At 41.3% G+C, this 22,257-nt stretch overlaps 1 protein-coding gene across 1 annotated transcript in view; it reads right to left on the reverse strand.

The window, feature by feature from the left end:
- The window catches only part of thsd7ab (thrombospondin, type I, domain containing 7Ab), a gene marked incomplete at both ends in the record, with an annotated part of 208,610 nt that overhangs the window by 83,162 nt on the left and 103,191 nt on the right, over window positions 1-22,257 (reverse strand). Inside the window, 5 exons of the mRNA XM_080501462.1 lie at window positions 1,174-1,420; window positions 7,217-7,411; window positions 14,364-14,567; window positions 15,372-15,527; window positions 20,590-20,658. Coding sequence (XP_080357588.1) covers window positions 1,174-1,420; window positions 7,217-7,411; window positions 14,364-14,567; window positions 15,372-15,527; window positions 20,590-20,658 — 871 coding nt within the window. The remainder of the gene's footprint in view (window positions 1-1,173; window positions 1,421-7,216; window positions 7,412-14,363; window positions 14,568-15,371; window positions 15,528-20,589; window positions 20,659-22,257) is intronic.

Here is a 22,257-nt window from a genome sequence, read left to right on the forward strand (position 1 = left end):
CCCCGAAAATGTGTCACCAGCGGATCTCTCCTCCCCTCCTTTATCTTGGAGTTGTCGAGAGAATCAGCCGAGCAGAACAGACACCCGACTGGAGTCGAACTTTCTGGCAGATGTTGGGAGTAAACGCGTCCACGTTTTAAATTTGCCTCATGCAGTGTGGTCTTCAGAGCTCACCACAAACATCTTGCCTCTAATCTGCCTCGTGATTAAATTGCCTTAAAGTATCAAACCCATTTAATTACTGTCATTATCATCAATGAGAAATTACCAGCGCCCAAAACGGCAGGGTTAATTAGGCTTTCAGGGACGGAGAGATTATTTATTTATCCGTGGTCGCCTGCAAAGGGAAGATATGGATTGGGAGTGAACCTCACGTGGAGTCTGCTCAGCTGTGTCAGTTTATCCTTGTTTCCTCTGTGTGACTCACTTTGCACCCCGCCAGTGTCTCCCGCTCTCATCACTCTCTTCCTTCCTGACTTAATCTCGCCCGCTTTCGGTGTTTTATAGCCACACATCTGCATGTATCAGCGAGTCCTGCCCTGCATGGCTCACCACTGATGTCCCTTTATTATAAAAGACATTCTCAGTGTCTTGTCTGATTCATTACTCCGAGGCTCAGGCAGCGCCGTTTGACCCATCCTTGTGAGGACGGGCTTGAAGAATCACTCAGTTTTCTGTATTCATCAAGCCAGAAAACAAGAAGGGGCTCTTGAACAAATCATTTCCCACATCAAAAGACAACCGGCGCTCGCCGTGCCCTCGATCCTCTGAAGTGCGGCTCCAGATTTCACCGATTAGTTTCATCTTTTTGAACAAAGGTGCTCAAATCTGTAAAATCAGCTACTCTGGAGGTTTGTTTGAAATGAAAATCGCCATTTTCTTTGGGGGGGGGAGGAGGATTGTGACGGGACTGGATTGAGAGGTAACTCTACAAAGGATTTCAGTTCTGAGGAGTTGACGATTTTCATTACGAAACTTCACACCGGGAGCCGATTTCACAGTTTCATACAGCCACAAATCCGGCAGCCGGGAAATAAGCAGTGAATTTAAGCAAGTCGGCTGGAGCAGTGTTTGACTGAGAAGTCATTTTATGCCACAGTGACATGATTTAATGTGCCCCCCCCCCCCCCCAAAAAAAAATAAAAGCATCCAAAAAGAGGAAAAAGCACTTACTTTTTGGGCGGCACCTGTCCCACGTTGACCCGCACACAGATGACCTTGCGGGTCTGCACTCCCGTGGAGCACGGACCCTGACCGCCGGCGCCGGGTTGGACCGTCAGCGAGCTGTTGATCGATGAGGATGAGGGGTCTTCGGTGCACACCCCCCAGGGGCCCGTCTGCCAGTGGTAAACTGTACACGCGTGTTCGTTACAGTTCCGTACCTCCTGAAGGGCGCTGCTGTTCGGGCACAGAGCGCCGCCTGAGAAAAAGAACAACGTGGAAGATCAAAGCTCTGAAAGCACGGGAAAACAAAGGTTTTCATGTATGGGTGAGAACATAACTATTCTAGTCACTATGTTTATTTTCACACCAGATCAAAAGAAAAGTGTGTAGCGTGTACGAGAGGAGCTGCTTGAACTAACAAAGCCTGCAAAAATGACTCATCTGCTGCGGTTCCCCAAAGCGTCGCTCACATTTCTCGGCTCGTTGCTTTTGTTTTTTGGGTCACAACTTTACCGTCGTCACTTCTGAAGCCTCAGCTCTCATACACCGGCTTCACATGGCAGGAACGTCTTAAAACCGATCTGCATTCGTTTGAGGCTCTGAAGACCTTTCACGTCTCATCTGAAGTCTTCATCACTTCCGAAGCTCATGACCTGACGAAGACTTTTGGTCTGAAAATAATTTACTAACCATATGGAGGAGCATGAACCAACCTCAGATGGGTTGCTTTTTTAACCGTTTATAGACCATTCATTGAAATACCATACCCAGAGTGAGCATATGTCAATACTTAAAAAATTATGAAAAGCCAATTTTATGCACAAAAGTTGTAAATAAAACATGGTGAAAACCAGCTATACTGATGAAAATGACATATAATTCAGTATTTGTGGCTTGAAATGTCTTAATTAAATAGATTTCTCACTGGATTCCTGTCACAAATTGGCTCCATGCTGTCGAGTCGTTAATGTACATGCAGTCTGTCCATTCAAAATTGAGATTCAGTGCACTGAAAGCAACAAGTATCTTGGTATCTGGCTTGTCAGTAAACTCACATTTAAAACCAACATAAATGGACTTCTCACGAAGTGTCAAATCCCACTTTAGTCTTCTTTACCGCAAGAAATCTTCCTTCACACATGCCGCCAAAGAACTTCTCTCTCAATCTTAAGACTCCCGTGATGTAATCTACAGATCTGCCTCAGAATGATGATCACTGCACTTGCTTTCAGCTTTTATTGATTTTTTTTCTTGATGTATATCTCTGTAAACACGACTTTCTTTTAAGATTGCGTGACACTGTTTTGTTGTACATGTTTATCTTTGTGCCTCCTTGCTGCCTGTTGGCCAGGTCGCCGTTGTAAATGACTCTCACAACTGACTTTACCTGGTAAAATAAAGGGGAAATAAATCAAATGTAATATTCCCCAACAACGTACCATAAATATAAAAGCGTCAGGCATGCGTTGAAAAATGTAAGCTTTGGTCCCGGAGAGGTGTCGCTCTGGATTACTCTGACCACCACTGAGCACCAGTGCACATATACAGCACATTCTCTTCACCAAATCTTGGATTCTGTGCGCCTCTTTATCCATCTGAGCCGAATAAATAATAAAAAAGCATGAATGCTGCATGCTTTACTACCTTTACCGTGTTAAATATTACAGCTTGAACATCGTCTGACAAAAAAAGAAAAACCCCACAAAGAAATTAAAGAATGACGGAAAAGAAGCTTATCGTGTGAAATAGATATAGACATATAACATATAGAGTTGAGTAGAAGTCATGACTCGACACTCCAGTAAGTTTATCGTGAGGCCCCCTTCAGGAAAATGGACGACCCGCGTCTGCTTTACATTTACTGGATGTGTTTAAATGTTTAACTCCCGTTGTAAGTCAACGGTTCGACTTGCAATGCGCCGACATAAATGAGAGTAACCGATATCTATTGTTTTTCCCTTTCCATTCCCATTGCTCTCCTTTCCTCTCTCATTTACCCGGTGAAGCAGCAGTCAGTCAGTTGCCGGGTCGATGGGCTGTGAGAGCCCTCTCTGGTTCAGAGTAATGGCCGACACTTAGGCCTTTCAGCGGAGATTGAGAGGCTCTGCAAGACTCGCGAGTTTCTCCACACCTGTATTTGGCTGGCGGAGTTGACAGCGAAATACAGGCTCCTGAAGGAGCGGCGGAGTGCACACAAGCCGGGTCTGAATCACAGGCTGCCAGCGCAGACAAATCTGGGCCTAATGGTGACTGAGAGCGACTTCCGATCTGCTGACTGGGCCCTGCCAGCTTAACTGAGCGGCGTCGGGGTGAAGCCGGTCCCCGACGCTGGCATGACACGGCGTCTCAAATGAGCCCACGCAGAACGAGGAGCCAGAAAGAAAAAAAAACGCTGCATGCTGGACAACAAATGACAAACAGCTTATACAGGGAACATGGCCGACACTGAGGCAAGAAGAGATAGAGCTGGCGTGTGTCAGCTATGTAAAGAAACATCGCGGAATTTAATGAAATTCTAAATAACTGATACAATGTGTTTGTAGACATTGTTTCCATCTTTTATTTGGGCAAAAGTAGAAATTTTAGCTCCATTAAAGGGGAAACTACACCTTTAGAGGATACAGGTAATATGATTGACTAGAACTGAAAAAAATAACTTCCCTCCTCTTCTAGTATCTCGTTCAGAAGATGAGCACAAAGAGGAAACATGGAAATACAAGCCAGTCCACCTACATGACATGTATTTATGTCCATGTCGAATTGATGCTTAAAGAGCATAAAATTAAATTTTTTTTATAAATAGTATATCTTTTTGTATAAAGGCATACGCTCATAACTAAAAATGAGCAAATAAATTTTTTGGGTGTTGTACTTTTTGACTTCATTAAATATTTATGAACAAGTCATGATTAGAAATCATTTGGATATTTTAGCAAATGAATAAATTAATAAATACTCTTGATTATCATTTATATTTATCAACATAATTGTTAATAGCATTAAAATAATACTTATTTTTATGACATTGATAAATATAAGAAGCCCAATTTCAAGTCTGTTTTTGCAGCTTAAAAGTGTCTTTTTCCCATTACTAAAAAAGATGTAAATCAACTGAAACGGTTCATGAACTGTGACAATAGAGGAAGTCTATTTAAGAGTTCATTACATGAATTTCCCTTCTGATACGTAAAATTTATAGATTGAGCAAATCTCACATTATATGTTGGCCATTTGTTTTTGTCTCCAAACAAATGAATTAAATTGCACAATGAATGACAATGAAAGAAGAACAAAGGGCCAGCTATATGTGACAAATCCCAATCTACTGTAGAATATAAAGAAGAGTTGAAATTGGTAAGATTGAAAGGATATATTAATAATAATAATTTTTGAAGCAAATAAAAGTAAACAATATTACACAGCTTGTGTCAATGTCTTCCCTTCTTCTCATTTTCTAAAAATTTTGGCAACTTTAATCCCTTATTTTCCTCCAGTGATCCAAATGTTTGCCGGCTCGCTGGGAGCAAGCGACAGCGACTGCCACTTAACATGCATCCTGACTATCATTCAAATTATAGGTGTCAAACTGTAAGAGGCACTTGGGCGTTCTGGAGTCCCTCCACAATCACTGTGGAATTAAAAGTAAGCAGTTATGTTAAATAGGTCATTAATTAAGTCTATTAATGTTTTAATTGGCACAGAATTCCATGCAAACATTGACAGATGCAAATTAATATGAACCTTGTATCTGGTGCTTTGAGTAGTTCCTGTTCGTTTCTTCATTTATATGCAACACAGGAGTTGCAAGAGCTGCCAAGGAGCTCAACATCTAATCAGATAATCTACTCTGCAGGGGGAACTTGTGGTGAAGAGACAAAGTTTCTTTCAGGTATTGCTTTTGAGAGTGTCTGTGTGTGTGTTTGTAAAAAGTGTATGACAGCACGATACACATCTTCCTTTGTGGTAGTCCTCTACAATCTACATCTAGTCGGGGTTAAAGCAACGGTTTTGAAGCAGTGGGACAGGGATCCTCTGTGGGACGCCAGAGAAGTTCCTACGCAGGGGGAGAATCAGGGGGAGGCTTTTTCAGAGTGTGATTTTATAACAATAAATGAATGGAGGACAAAACTAGTGCCACCTTTAGACCAACACATTTTTTTTTAGACTCTAATTCATTGTATCTAACCACATTACAGATACGTTACAGTAATAACATGAGCCTCAATGCAAAACCAGAAGTATAACAGTTACAACAGTTGCAGACTCAGGGCCCGACTCACTAAAATCCTGCATAAAGCATGCTGAACTACAAGCATCGTTTTTTGCTTTTTCATTTCAGAAAACGTTCAGGTTTATGTAGCAATGTTTTGAAAATGATGTCCATTTACAGTGGAAATGTCAGAAAGTCTTCAAAAAAGATGTTGTTAGCATGCCAGACCAGTAGTGGGAGCTGTTTGTTTTTGTGATGAAACCACACACACACACACACACACTTAAACTAAATGCCACATTTTCATGACTGTGTGAAAACGGAAAGTTCTCTGGTTGACTGCATTATGCAGGTGATTTAGCGTATATAAATTAGGATGTTGCACATGTTAGACCACATCCACATGATGATGATCGACTGATGGCGCCACTGTCGTTTGCTATTTTGCACCATGGAGCACTGAACTCCACAAGCATGTTTCTGGAGGAAGATATTAAACATTTTGGAGCAGAGCAGAAAATCAATCTGGATTTGGCAGGGGGAAAAAAAGCAATCTAGGAAAAACTAAAAAGTCAAAGTTTGATGTATGACACAGAAAATATCTCAGCCAATCAGAGTCATGTGGAGCCCACTGAACAAATGTCCCTCATCATAATAACAGCAACGTCCTCACTGAAGGTTGAGCTGAATTCCACCACTTAAACAGTCACACATTGTGCATGAACCCGTTCGTGTAAACTCCTCTCAGTAGGTTGCACAATCTGGGAGACATGTCCTATATTCTATATTCCCCCTGTTAGAGGCAAACAAGCTTTATATATCCCATTTTTGTCTGTTTTTAGTTATGCAGTCCTTTAGTAGATCAGGCCCTCTGTGTAAAGACGTAGCATATATCCAGCAGGAAAAGAGATCTGCTTTGTATTCCCAATAGCGCTCTGAGTACCTGTTAAAAATACAACAGTATGATGCGGAAAAAAAATACAGCAGTTCAACCAAAAATGGATTGAAAAAGGTTTGTCAGGCAGGAGAGTTTGGGGTTCAAGCTCTAAGAGGGGGGAAGTCTCAATGTTGGAAAAAACACCAGCTCTAAAGACAAAGATTTACCAAAAAGTTCCGGAAACTTCGGCACCCGTGAAAGACCTTTGGCAGATACAGATGAGGGATACGTTAATTATGACAGGTGGGGTGTGTACTACGTCAGCTATTACTACAGCGGGACAACAGGAGACACAATCGAGCTATTCCACACGTGGCAAACGAAGAGCGACTGAATTACAACAGAATCAATTACGACTTCTCCCTAAAGCTGTGGGGATAATTTACGGATTTTCCAGGAAATGTAAACATGCCAACTATTGGATTTTCACCAGGCGTAAGGCAGTTTGCTAACAGCAGATGTTAATTAGGCGTTACCCTCCATCACTGTGATCCACGCCACAACCATCGCGGTCACTGTGAGGAGAAAACACACACACACACACACACACCCAGAAAAGACACAAGAAGACCCGTTGGAAAACATTCAGACAGACGGACGAGACAGATGGAAGGACACAGAAAATGTAAAGCAGAGAGAACAAGCCGAGAAATGATCTCGGAGGCAGATAAAAAGAGTGTCAGGCGAGGAGACGGACCAACAGAAATAATCACCAGGACCGATAAGCAGGCTGTTTGAGATAAGGACAAATGCACATGCAGACAAGTGTGAAATCCAGACATCCAGTGAGTGACAGCAAAGGACGAGTTGAAAGGCCATGACTAAGCCAATAATCAGGCCTTCTCTGCCTACACTTCCACGCGCCGTGGAGCCGCGGACGCCCCGGCCTGCAGGTGGAGTCTCACCTTCCCCGGCGTTGTAGGCCAGGATGGAGCGGGTCCTCATCTGTTTGCCCTCCACGGTTTTACTGGAGCACGTCTGGGAGCAGGTGGACCACGCCGTCCAGTCGCTCAGCACGCAGTCTCTTGAGCAAGGCACCTCACAGGGGACAGGCCCCAGAGCCGGTGAGGACGAGCACAGGTTTCTGTCCACCTCCTCTCCTGCAGGAAACAGAACAAGACGGTGGGATCAGGGCTTGGGTGAGAAGAGGCGAAGGCTGAAACAACTAATATCAGGTTAAGAGTGCTTTATTATACCAGGAGGGGAAGAAAACACATACAGTTACAAATTGTGAGCAAAACATCTTCAGAAAGATCTGATCGTTAAAACGATGAAGTCTCCGATCAAAGCGCTGGTGGAAGAGGTTTCTGGCAGTCAACAGCTCAGCCAGGTATGACACTGTACGAGACTGGATTTTCCTCAAGTCTATTAATAATGAATGGACTCGTAAAAGAAATCATAGCGGCATATTTTCTGTCACAGTGAACCTGTGACCGGTGACGAGTTGGCACAGAGGACGCCGTGGAGAGTTTGGCCTTGTCGGTAAAAAAAGCAAAACAAAATTGAACTAAAGTTTTAGCAACAGTGAGTTCCTTTACTGTGGGTCCCTGGGAGTTTGTTTGAATATAAATGCTGTCACTTTCATTTGTGTCTTCCGTCTCCAAAAGGTTGATCAAATATTAACCCGGCAGAACACATTGTTCTCAGAATCCTCTCTCACTCTCCATGTGGTGATGTTCCACTGTTATGTCACTAACATTCCGTCTCTCTCTCCTGTCGTCTGAGCTCTCTCCTTCTGTACTTTCCTGCAGACTCTCCGATAGGGGAACTGCAAGTTTGTGGTCTGCGCCTCCTGACCCTGGCAGATTGATTGATTGATTGATTGATTGACATGAGTGGATTTAGGATTTACCTTTGTTGCTCTCTTCTTTTCTCTCTTTCCATCATCTAACCTCCAATCAGAACGGCAGAAAATCTCCACCTCTGAATCTGGATCTGCAGGTTTTTTCTATTACGGTAATTAATTTTTCCTATTAAAAGAGTTTTTCCTTTCCACCATTAATCTGTGCGTGTGTGTATAATACATATATATATATGGAGGCTTGTGCAATTATTTGTGTATAACACAAAAAGAAGAGAAACTACATGGCTTTGGAGGTCCAAGCATATCTGGGACTATGTTACAGCGATTCTACTAAAATGTGGATGAGAATTAACGCTCTTATACATTGATGACGTTGAATGGAGGTCATGCTCCATTAGAGTTTTCTGTATTTTCCATCACATAAATAATGCTGGTGATGGATGTTCATTCGGTGTTACACGAGCCTCAGGACTAAAATGTTCAGGAACAGGTTTTTTTTTGTTTTTTTTTTCTTCCATTTGTCAGACTACTGAGCTCTGAACATTAATTAATCTGCTGCACTGCTGCATATAATACAGTCGGGGTTAATTGTCTCTAAATTAAAAAAATATTTTATATAAAATTATTTAAAAGATGGTTTTAATTATTTCCGTGAGAATCAAAGAAGCAACTTATGTTTGGAGGTTTTTTTTATTATGAAAATTCCAATCCATTTTTTTTAGTTAAACCACCGTCTGTGTTTCCAGGTGTCTTCCCAGTTTCCTTCGATGTATTAAAACATATAGAATTTGCATTTTAAACCTGCAACAGGTGGGTGAGGTTATTTCATATGAATGTTCCAGTAAATGTCACGACTCCATCTGTGTTTTCAATCTCTCAAAAATGAGGCAATCTTTATTAAATGAATGGCCAGAGAGCGTCATTATTCAACCTTTACTGCCATAGCAGAACGTATTTGATTTATTAACCTGCTGGTGTTACACAGGTGTAGTTTAAATCACATTTAGTGGATATAGTTTATCATTAAGATGGAATAAATGCCATTTAAAGATTTACTTTTAACTATAAATGGTGAAATATGTGTCGATTTTAGCCATTTCCATGCCATTTTGCAGGATGTGTCATGGCATAATTGCCATGGAGTACATAGAAATATTCTTCTAAAATACCAAATATATTAATTAGTTCATTATGAAGGGTTAAGGGGAAAAGTCTTAATGCAATAATGTATTTTAAAAATGTTTTATAATTCTTTGTGCATTTAATAAAACCTTGAATTTCTCTCACACCAGATTTATAATCCAGCTAAAGTTTAGAAAACAGAGAAACTCTAAGAAACTCCAAGCGATCCATATAAGTACATCTACAGTTTCTAACAGCTTATTTTAGTTCTGCACAACAAGTTTCATAAGCAACAATCTTCATTAATTGCTGATGTGCTAAAAGTGAGTGTTCCAGGTCAAATCTCCTCAGTTCATGAAAAAATCATTTTAAGCTCCAAAAATTCATCACCACAATTACACTAGCACCCTGAAACTACGCACTTTGGCTGAAGCAGCTAGAAAACAGGACGAAAGAGCAGCTGTGTGTGATAATTGATGGCTTCATGTCAAGCAGACGGCACATTTTAAATATACACATGCTTGTTTTCTCCAGAGGTCTTTAAAATGACTCGGGACGCGTGTTCTCCCGACTGGCACAAGGATTCATTTGTCATTCTTTGAACGCTTAATGACGCTCAAGTATAAAGAGGGAAACTGTAAAGATAATAAAATCTAGGCAAAAAAAAGCATAAATCAAATCAAGCACTTTACATTGATCCTCTGTACTCGTGATTTTAATTCCCTTATTTTATCTGGTTTATTATAAGACAGTCAATCTGGGTGCAGCTTGGAATAGAAGCAGGTCGTAAGGTAAATTACATTTCAGAATGAAAGGACATTAACTAATCAGCTTCATAACTCTAATGCAACTTCATGTTTTAGTCAAAAAGTCATGTCCCCCTGTATATACAGTATATTAATATTTGATATTGCTTATTTGAATGCATCCTCTCGTATTGATATTTTAACTTTTACGCTATGGTTTCTGTTCTGTTCTGTTAGGAGCTATATTGTAATAATTTTCCCCAGGGATTAATAAAGCACATCAATACTATTCTATTCAAGTAGAGACAAACTACTGCTACTATTTTGAAAGATTATTTAGTTATACACCATTTGTTTCTGCTACTTACATTATAGTTTTGAGCTGCGCTGTAAGCTGTGTGTGTGTTTGTACTGCATGTGGTGTGTATTTAGTGTTCTACTTGGCGGTTTCTTCTGTTACTGAGTAAATATGTTAATTGAGGTGCAGCCCGGGGATTTCATATGAACGTTAGCCTTGGGCAATCCCTTGTATTATGCCGGTGGTAACAACGGCTAGTAGTAAGATATCATGAAGATGTTTATTTTTTTTTAATGAAAGGGATTCAAATGGGATTTGAGCCATGATTCCTCAGGTTTAACTTGATACGCAACCAGCAAATAAAACACGAATTACTGCAAAGTTTTGACTCAAACGTAGGCGTATTAATTATTGCGAATGTGAAAAGCATACATAATGTACAAACTCGCATGCAGTTTTGTACCGTAGGTTTTGTATATGATATGTCTCTGGCATGCAGCTGCTCCCAGACAGAAGAACATGCAGCTTTTCATAAAGAAAGATCAAAATAAAAAGCAATGTTGGTACAGACGTTAGATATTTGCAGTACATGCTATCGTGCATACCTCCCTCTTTGTATTTCCCAAAGCAATTTAACGGCAGAAGAAAGGCTGACTGTTATGATGAAACATTATGAATGAAGTACGGCCTGCCACTGGTTACGGCCGCAGCCCGTACGCCGGAGAGATTAATGGCGGCTCCGGACCACTGGGCTCCCTGTCCGCTGCAGCATTAGCCGCTGCAGCTCGGCTTTTCCTTGATGCGATTACAGCCCAGATGTGTTACTTTATAACGGATGCAACTGATGCGGTGGTCGTGCTCACACAGAGAAGCCACATGATTGGGCTGGTTGAGCGGAGCGATGGAGCTAAACTCCCCTACTGTGCTGCCAGCACATCTGTTTTACCCAAATGAAGCAGCCCAGGATGTGGTTCAAAGGGTGAACGGACAACTCCGATTTTGATTTTGTGACCAATCGTCTTCCCATTTATCTATTTATCGAAATTGAGATTCATTTGATGTAAAATGCTAATATGTTTGATAAATTCCTCCAACATGTCCAAGTCCACATGGCTGGTGGGGCTCAGTCGCTCAATGGTAAACGCAGGCAAACAAAACACGGAGGTGATGCCCTTTCTAGAAGATCCTTCTCATGTAAGCAGTGTCTAAAAGCACATAGACCCTTTATTTAAACACTCATATTTCCACGAGATGTCAGAGTTGATCACACTCAAAATGAAGGCTCAATTCCTTTGTGTGAGCATGAACTTTAAGCATGACCTTAGTAAGCCAGACATTTCTGGGTGGATCCTGCAATATTGGGTTTGACCAAGTTGTGCTCCAACAGCGTAATTATTTACAATATGTCACTTGTGCTTTCCATATTTGGCATGGTATTTGATGAGGACCTTTTATATGGATTATCATTAAAATATTCATCTCGACGCACTCTGGACTTCGGCCTATCGCCATAAAAAAGTGACAGTGAACATGCAAAGCGTAAAATCACATGGGATTCCCACATTTTTTTTACACAACAGCTCATGGTTTATTAATGAGCCGCTACTATCAGACGTAAGTGGATTATATTAACCCACATATTTGTCTGCATGAATCCGGCAGAGAGTATTCTCTTCTTTGAGAGACGCATACACCCAGGAAAATGTAAACCTTTTCAAAGGTCTGAATTGAAATTTCAAAGCAGAAGAGACGCTTCAAAAGTCAGCGTGAGCCTGACATTGCATTAAGATGTCACATTGACAGATATGCACTGAACCAGTCCTGACTGAGCTGGGAAGGCATGAAAATAAGAAGTGACAAGGGACCGCCGCAATTTTCAGCCTCAGATTGAGAAAACATGAATGAACAGAACACCCACTATGAGAGGAAAAACCTCCACACTCAGTATGCAGAGAAGAAACGGCTCCCTGCCTAAGTGGGCAGGCAGTCAGCATGGGGAATATCAATAGCCAGTTTCAATAACATTTGTATCGACCTTGGCCTGTTGTCTGGGACCCGGGCTGTGTGGCCTTTTTCTTTTATGACTTGTGGGGGGGGCTCACTGGGAGACAAAGATACGGCCAATGTTGCGGCTGGGAAAAAAAAAAAAAACAACCTCTGAGGCGAAAAAGCAGAGTGCGAATCCAAACAGAACAAATCAATTTTCATCAGATGAGGGACTGAATTTGAGCGGGATCAATCAGGCGAAGTCAGAAGGAGAGCGAACAGAACAGAGTTTGAGCTACTCCTGCAGTATTGGGGTGGGGGGTGGGGGGAGGGGGGGGGGGGGGGGGGCACTCGTAACAGCCTCACTGCATACCTGCTGCCGTTGCATGAACTGTGATTTGTGGGACACATTAGAAGGACAAATCAAGTTCTGTAGCGAGGAGAAACGTGAACAAAGTCACTGCACTGGATCATAAAAAGGAGATTTATGGAGTACATCTGGAAGTTGGCGTGAAAAACATCACCTACGTTCACATGCAGAATTAATAAACATGATATTCTGTGAGATCCACAGCTCAAGTAAAGGGGAGTAATCATCAATATTAAATGTATTTTAGACCAAATAGTGAGTTCAAATCTAGGTTGTTCTCTTGCATGTTCTCCTCTGGGTACTCCAGTTTGATCCCTCGGGTCAAGAGCGCCCTGGAGACTAATTTGAGTCTCTAAATTGCTCTCAAGTATGAATGTGAGTGTCGGTGGTTGCCTGTCTCTGCATGTTTGACCTGTGATGGACTTGGAAGTTTGTACTTCCTCTGTGTACTGATGTACATTCTTCTTGCACAACATTGTGACACAGTTTCTTTTCTGGAAATGAACCATCGTGAAACCTGATGCAAATATATTTGCTTTGGGCAGCATTATGGAGACATTTCAGTCAGTTAAAACATTCTTTTTTATATAGAATGATAATTACTCTTAAAAGCTGCCCTCTTTTTGCTGTGCTGCACAAAAATTTGTGTGGATGGATGGATGGATGGATTCATGAATGGATGGATGTATGCATTGATTGATTGATGGATGGATGGAAGAATGGAGCAATAATAGATCGATGATGGATGGAAGGATGGATGGATGGATGGATGCAGCAATGATAGATGGATGATGGATGGATGGATGATGCAGCAATGATAGATGGATGGATGGATGGATGGATGATGCAGCAATGATAGATGGATGGATGGATGGATGGATGATGCAGCAATGATAGATGGATGGATGGATGGATGGATGATGCAGCAATGATAGATGGATGGATGGATGGATGGATGGATGGATGGATGCAGCAATGATAGATGGATGGATAGATGGATGGATGGATGAAGAATGGAGCAATAATAGATTGATGATGGATGGATGGACGGATCGATGGATGGATGGATGGATGCAGCGATGATCAATAGATGGATGGATGGATTCATGAATGGATGGATGGCAGTATATATCATCCTGCTAAACATTTTTCCACCACCTGAAGGTAAGACTCTGGTCACGAAAATGTAAAAATGTACATTGATACAGAGGAGCAGCAAAAACCAGGAGCAGCAACGGGCAGGAGATCCTCCCCGGCCGCCGGCCCACGGAGGATTGGTTTGATTTAGCGCGCACAAGGTTTAATTGGGCATGCAGAGAGGAGGACTGTAATGAGAGACAGCACGGGTGAGGTGGTGACACCAAATCAAGCGAGCATTGAAGTGAGAGAAGTGGGAGAAGTGAGAGGGGGGGGGGGGGGGGGCAGGCTTGAGGAAGATGATGATTGGCATCAGGAGTTATTTCACGGAAACCTTTGCAGCACTGGCTGGTGGGTCAGTGGAGGAGTGACCGAGAAAATACTTGATTTCGACCTACATGTCTTCATTACAAATGAGTCTGGGTCAAAACTGCAGAGCAAGTAGGGAGTCGGACGCCACCTCGGGGGAACAGCAGGTTCAACTTCAGCCAATGAATCACTTAATTTTGTGAGTGGCGCATCCGGCGCAGCTTTCCATCCAGCTAAAATCGGATCATCCGAGCGACGGGATTAATTGGCGCTCCCTCACCGTTGCTGTTGACACATCGGACCTGCGCGAACTGAGCGCCGGCGCCGCACTGCTCCTCCTCCTCCGGGACGCACTGGTCCAGACCCACCAGTCGCCAGTCGAAACAACTGGGCTCGTCGCACGGCACCGCCTCCACTAGGTGGGGGCAGTTCCCGGGGCCTCCGGTGGGCTCGTTGGTGATCCGCCGCCGCCTCAGTTTGAAACCTGCACATCAGAAAAGAGTCAAAGAAGCCCTGAAATGAGATCAAATCTTATCAATCATGCATTCCCCTCAAACCTTTGAAGCTTTGTGCTCAAGAATTTGCCACAAATCAGGAAAATAATTAGTTTGACTTCTCAGTCTCACTTCCCATGCAGGTGTTAGAGAAATATAAAGTATTATCTACAGTTGTGATGGCGCAACGATCCCACCAAAGGCACTTTTAATTCACACAGCCCCGCTACCTATATTGCTATATTCTATTACTTTTTGCAAAAAGACGTTTTTTTTTTTTTTTTACTCACGATAGGGTATGTATTTTTAAATAAAATGCAATAATGTAAAGCTGAATGAAGGAAAAATTACATTTATAGGTAGAAATTCCTGCATCATGTGTGGGAAAACAAATTGCTTTATGTTAATAGAAATCCAATTAAATCCAACTAAAATATGTCATAAATTTTTTTTTTTTAATTTCCTATAAGGGGTATTCACCTTTTATCAAGCTTTATTGAGATATTTAGAAATAGAAAAATTCAACCACAAGGTGTTACATTTGCAATCCTACATTTGTTTTTTGTTTTTCTTACATTTCTACAGTCTTAAATAAATCAAATATGAAATGAGTTACTCATTTGTAATATAAAAAAAAGAGTTGGAACTTTAAATAAGATACAAAAAATATTGTCCTGCTATTACATCCTGATAACATCCATGTATAGACACGACTGTCATCAACATAAATGCATTACATCCCTGCTTTAAATCCTCTCGGGATGCAGTTTGATGAATTGAGCACCATCTTGTACCTTTCTTTGCGGCCTGGTCGTCACAGTTCTCAAAGGTGCAGGGCCCCCAGGCCCCCCAGGGGGAAACCTGGCAGTCGGTGGGACAGGGGATCTGGCACAGCTGCGACCTGTTGGGGATCCGACCCCTGCACAGTTTATTCTCCACGGGACGGGACGCTGTGCACACGAACGGACAAAGAACAGAGGAAAATTAGAGGAAGAATTAAAGAAGATCTGTTTTTGACACAAAAAAAAATGAATCCGGTGTCGTCAACACTATTATCCCTTTGTTTTGTGTATCGCCTCCCTGTTAGCATGTCACAGTGATGAATTAGGAACGATTATCTCATGCGAGAGGACTCTTGTTTATTCCAAGTGCCATTTGGTGACATGTTGGATTCCGCAGGGCCGTGCTGGCTCTCTGTGACGAGTCTCGACAGAGTGCCTCTTTCAGCCCCCGCTGGGGAACTTTAAAGTAAAAAAAAAAAAGAGAGATGCTATCACCATGTAAAAGGAGCAACACCATGACAACTGTGCAGAATACATTTCTACACAAAGAAATTCCTGAATATATAGCGCTGATGCATTGGTGCATGGACCCTCTGCATGTATGTTGACGTCAGCGTCAACCTCAGAATGGTGAATCGATTTACTTATTTCCCCCCCAAAGCTACGCGTGCATGTTATTCAAATACTAAAGAGGGCAGGTTGACAAGAAGGAACCATTTAATGCAGGTTTAAGATTAACGCTACAGAGGCTTTCTAAATAAGTAGAAAAAGGAGAAATAACTGTTCCAGTGATGTAAATTATGCCTTTTTCAAGCAATCAGGCGTGAATTAAATTGACTCCATGACATGAGATATTATTGTTTGTGAGCTTTGCAGCTAAAGATTGTAATATTTTTCACAAAAAAACTGAAATTGCATACGTCTGTTGCTGCATTCACGGCATGAAAAAAAGCTAAAGCACAAAAGCATTACTCAAATTGGACATACTGTTACTTTATAGGTACAATATGAAAAATGGATTAATGCTACGAGAAAACAAATTACTGTAGCATCCAGTCAGCCTTCTGAGGGTTTTGGTAGTTTGCGAGTTACACGAGGTGAATATATAACATGAGCTGGATATTCAATATATTAACCACATGGATCAGAGGGTAGCCTATGTCGTTTCATCGAATTCTAAAAAAGTATGCATTTTTCATCACACCAAATTATTGATTCGAAGTGGAAGGACTGCGGCACGACAGCTCCACATTTCCAGGTGCGTGACAGCGAGCGTGTTGCTCAGTCAGCAGACGGGTTCAGCCCTCAGCCCTCAGCTGCTCGCACCGACTGACACGTCGGAACCTCTTTTCTTTCACCGCCGCACACGTACAGCCGGGAACCCGCACAGCTCTGCCTGTAAATCACATTTTATCCTCCACTGCACATCCACAACTGCCGGAGTCACACACACAGCTGAGGGGACACAATTATATCAACTTTTCTTCAAAAAATAAAGCAGGAACCAAATTTGAGATGAAAACCATTCAGACTCTGTTTTACTTGACTGCCTACCTGCAGATTGGAGGATTAATGAAGATTTTAACTTTTAATGGGAGGATGGGAGTGCAGCCCGAGTATATTTTGCTTGCTATGACCCCAGATTTATCCTGCGGTCTTCTGGAAGGTCACTGTTAAAGATTTCTTCAACTAAATTAAAAACCAAAGGCGGTGAGACCTTCATCGTTTCTGCAGGAAATCTTTTCCATCTTTTAAATCTATTAAAAGAACCACACTTAATAATTAAATTCACCATTATAGAAATGTCTCATTCTTATCCGGGACTCTGTTTTAAAAGCTGATGTTTAAAGGAGGAACAAAATTGTTTTTTGTTGGTGTTGAATAGATTGTTGATGCTGTTAATCCTGTTTGTTGTCATTGTTAGTCTTGTTTTTATTGTTAAGTTATTGTTAAATTGCGGTTGCTGTCATGTTATTGTTTGTACTTTCACTGTCATGAAGTTGTTGTTCTTACTGTTAGGTTGATAATATCACTGATGTTGTTGATGCTGTTGTCTAGTTCTTGTTAATGTTGTTGTTGACGGTGTTTGTCATCAATGCTGTTGATGTTTGTTGCCGTCATCAGTGCCGTTACCTGTTGTTTTGGTCAATGCTCTTGATTGCTGTTGGTTTTGATGTTATCAATGCAGTTGATTAATGTTTTCATAACTTCTGTTGATTATAGCAGTTATTGATGCAGTTGATTATTGATGTTTTCATGGATGCAGTTGATTATTGTTTGCATCTGTGTTGCTGTTGTCATGGATGATATTTGTTGCTGTTGTTTTTGTTGTCATGGATTCTATTCATTAGTGTTGTTGTCATGGATGATCATTGTTATTTGCATCTGTGTCGTTGTCATGAATTCTTTTTATTGTTGTCATGAAAGTTGCTGATTGCTTTTTGCATCTATGTTATCATACATTTTTTTCTATTGTTGTCATGAATTCTGTTGATTGTTGTTATTTATGTTGCCAATGGTTGTTGTCAGGTATGTCGCTGATTGTTGTTGTATTTCACACTCAAAACAGGAATAGTTGGATTTTTAATAGGTTAGCATCAAATGATTGACGTGGAAGTTAAACTCTCAAACGCGCAGCTCATTATTTGAGCACTTTAGCAGAAAATGTTGTCAACTTCCTGAATGAGAGTCTGTGATCAACTGGTGACACCACACAGCTTCATTAGATGCACCAACCTTCTTTCACTTTAATCTGAAGCTGCTGAAGAAGAACCAAACATTGACTCGGTGCCATCTGCTGTGGAAAGTAGTTTTTTGTTTGTTTGTTTTTTTTACCTCTGTGAGGAAATCAGAGTCTTTGAAAGCCGAGTTAGAAACATCAGCGTTGGTGATCTCAACATGAAAGCATTGAGTGATAAGCTCTTATATAACAGATATTTATATATTCATGACGAAGAAAAAAAAAAAAAACCTTCTCACATGTTCAACCTCGGGGCTCCGTTTCCTGTATTCCAACTGTTCCTACAAGACTTCAGAGAGCTTAAAGTCTGGAGAAGTGAACCATATATCCCTCACAACTGTACAGGAGAGGGAAAGTGTGGCTTTTGAAATGCAAAACGTTTAATTCCTCTTACAAACACACTGGGAGTCAAATAGTGAGTTTGCTGAGCCCCTTAATCCACGTCTTATTGGAGGAACTACACCGACTCCAATCTTTTTACATCAATCCCCGTGTGAATACAAACATGAGGACCAACAGTGCAGAGAACAAGAAAGGTTTCTGTTTTCTGTATCCGTCAGTCTACTTCAGTCTCCTCACTGATGCACTGTACTTTTCTGATGTGTAAAAGTAACAATGGAGGGGGGGGAAAAAATCCCCCTTTGAGAGTCTATAGCTGTGATAAACACCACTTTCTGTCCATAGTCTGTTTGTGGGGGGAGACAGTTTCACATTTCTGCCCAGCTTTACACGATCTCGATGAGAACAGCCTTAAATGATCACTGTTCAAACAAAAACTCCAAAATGAGCTACCGACTGAGCCTGAAAATGTACATTTTCATGTAGACGTGTGTAATGTGTTTACATGCAAAATACCTATAAATAGCGTCAAAAATATGGTTCACGGTGTAACAATGGCTCTCCAGAGGCTCCAATTCAGCCCAAATGATCTCACAAAGGATGAAATTTCAAGGAAGAAATGTACTATATTTTCCAGATACATTTTCTTTTTGTTTATATTTTCAATTGTGATCCTACTGTTATAAGGCTCGGTTACGTGACAACGTTTTCAAGTAAAAACTGAATTTTTTTGTTGTGGTTTGTGTGTCCGTTTACACGACAAGAAAGTAACTGAAAAGGCATCATTTTAAAAACGGCCTCCGAGGTGGAATTTTTTGAAAATGCTCCAACTCAACTCTGTGTGGAAAAAAGAAAATGCAACTTTTCTGAAAGGTTGCTACGACTACTGCGTACTGTGGCCGTAGTAAATAGTCCTGCAAATGCTTGAGTAGATGGACAATAACAACAATGGCAGCCTCCAGAGTGTCGTGACTTCCAGTCCATTTTCTTCTGGGACTTGGTAGTTTTATAGTAGAGTCATCCGGAATAACAATCAAACTTGGTTGTTAGTCTCTAATATTCATGTACTTGCCATTGATAATGTTTAGATTTTATTGTTCTCTGTGTACATGTGCGTGTGTGGTTTCATTACAAAAGCAGCCAACAGCACCCACTTGCGGCTCTACATGAAAACTGCATTGCTTGCAGCGTTTCTGCCATTTCTGTAGAAATGGACGTTAGTGTTAAACCGTAAACACCAAACTGTTCTGCAACAAAAATGGTGCATTTTCACTTGAAACGTGTCGCGTAAACAAGGCCTGAGCTAAACGTCACAGATGTGAAACACTGAATTCCAGCAGTGGAGGTTAGCGAGCTTATTGGCAGTGAAGTAGCATCAAATCCAAATAGTGATGGTGAGTTTGTGAAAACATGTTGAAAGGCTGCACCAAGTCTGAAAAAAAACAAAACTGTGTGATCGATATAACGTCTGATCCTTGAGCAGCTTTGAAAATGAAACAAAATAACAAATTAAAAGTACAAATGATTAGTGGCAGGTTTGGATGTCAAAGAAAAATGAAGAAAACGCTAATTGGTGACGTGCTTTTGAAAACAGGATTGAAAGATTATTAAGGAACAGATTTGCTTTCCTGACGGACGTCTTTCATCTATAACAGAAGAAAACATTTGGAGTGATTTAGAACAAACTGCACACACTGAGTAATGAGCTTGTAACTTCTATAAATGATCGCGGCTCAACCTTACATTAAAATAAAACAGGAAAAAGCAACTGTGCCCTTATTTCTTCATTGTTAACAAGTGTTGGGGTTGAAATAAGAGTGAAAGGAGAAAAATGGAGAGAAAGGAAATGGGAAAATAAGGAAAAGAGAGGTGAAAAGAGAGGGGAAGGAGAGACAGCATGAAGAAATGGGGAAACAATACAGGAGGACGAGAGTATACAAGACGAAGAAGAAACTCAAAAAAACAATCATGGGAGTCAGAGAAGCAGGAACCAGGAAGTCAAAGTCAGGAGGTGGAATGGGAGGAGGAACATGGAGGCAAATTAGGTGAAAAACGATAGAATGTGAGGAAGGAGGAAAGAAGAGCAGAGAGAGGAAGGCAGCCGGGAGGAGAGGTCGGGGCTTCGTTATCAGCGTGACTAAAAACACCTACCTGTAATCTGGAAGGTGATGGAGAGGAGAGGAGGGACACTAGGCTTCTGCTGTCTTTGGGTCTGACCCGCTGCAATTACAGGGGAGATAGCGCTATTAGCTCGGCACACACCGGGGACCGGGAGGCAACGCTACGACAGCGAGATGAGGAAGAGGAGGAGGAGGAGGAGGAGAAGGCCGCAGAGAACACTGCCTCATACAACTCAAAATCTTCATAATTAAATGCAAATCAGCGCCACCAAATTCTCAGCAAGGAAAGTAGCTCTCTAAAATTAGCTTATTGATGTACGTAGCCACCAAATTTGCATATTTATCCACGTGGAAATAGAATAGATGAGGGAAATAATGTTAAGGGAGAGAAAAAAAAAGGACAACATGAGGTCAGAAATAGTGACAGCCTCAATTGGAATGTTGCAGGCCCGATTCCCCGTCTCACAATGTCCACATGTCAAAGTGTCCTTGAGCAAAACTGCTTCTAATTGATGGATTGAGAACCTTGCATGGCAGCTGCCTCCATTGGCGTGTGAGTGGGTGAATGTGATTAACAGTGTAAAGCGCTTTGGGAGCTGCTCATGCGTTGGAAAAGCATTATATAGGGTGAAATCCATTTACCATTCATTTGCAGCGTGGACACACCCGGGGGGGGGGGTTGTTGAATAAAGACCGGTGTTGCCTGGTGCTACAAATTATTGTCAAATAAATAACAGATCTGGTCAATTTATGGACCTCATTCGCCAAGATCCTGCACAAAAATATGCTAAATTGCAAGCTCATGTAAAGAGGTGGTATTTTCAGTTTGCCTGTGATTTGCAGGTGATCAACGAAAGAAGAACTCAAACATGTCAATGAGGGTTTTGTGTACTTTTACTGGAAACTGTATCTCTGCTGCTCATTAGCTTGCATCACCGTGGAGGGATTGGATCAGTGGAGGTAGTTATTGTGGGAGATCATCAGTCACAAAGTCAAAAATTGAGATGCAATACAGAAAAAATATGTCGTAATTAAGAAATAAAAGCTGTGGTGAGCCAGCATCACTCTGGAAACACTCCATGTTCATGAAGGCAGATCCACTAAATACATAGTGTGTGTTTAAGGTGCCATTACATCAAGTCAAGGAATCTAAAGAAACCTGGATTCAAATCATTTTCACTTAAGTGCAGCACATTTCTCATGGTTCTTTGCCTCGATTGAACTTCTTTCTGTTCATGACAGCTCTGTGATTAAGCTGAAAATAACCACCGCTGTGACGGCACGTGCCATTCAGAGACGCTTCAAGTACTAAAACTAGCAGTTTGGCACTCGGCTTTGAGAACCAGATTGAAAGCAAAAAGGACTCGCGTTCGTCACTCAAGTAGAACTACAGACATCATTTAGTGCAAGCAGGTGTAAAACTTACAATTAAAAGTCTCTACTTGGGTAAGAACAGAAGCAAAAAGTACAGGTTCTGAAACACAAGATATAATTTTCACCCGTGACAGCTATTTTCAGAGGTAATTTTCTTTAACTTGCAGTACTCAAATGCATTTACTTAAACTTTACGCAATTATTTGGGCTTTTATATTTACTCCCTACATTTCGACACAAATATCTCTTTTTTATATTCTTCTATCTGGATCGGTACTTATTCCAACCTCAGTATTATGAATAATTCTTCTTCGGTTTTGGCAAC

This window comes from Blennius ocellaris, assembly GCF_963422515.1.
Source record: "Blennius ocellaris genome assembly, chromosome: 8".
NCBI classification, from domain to species: domain Eukaryota; kingdom Metazoa; phylum Chordata; class Actinopteri; order Blenniiformes; family Blenniidae; genus Blennius; species Blennius ocellaris.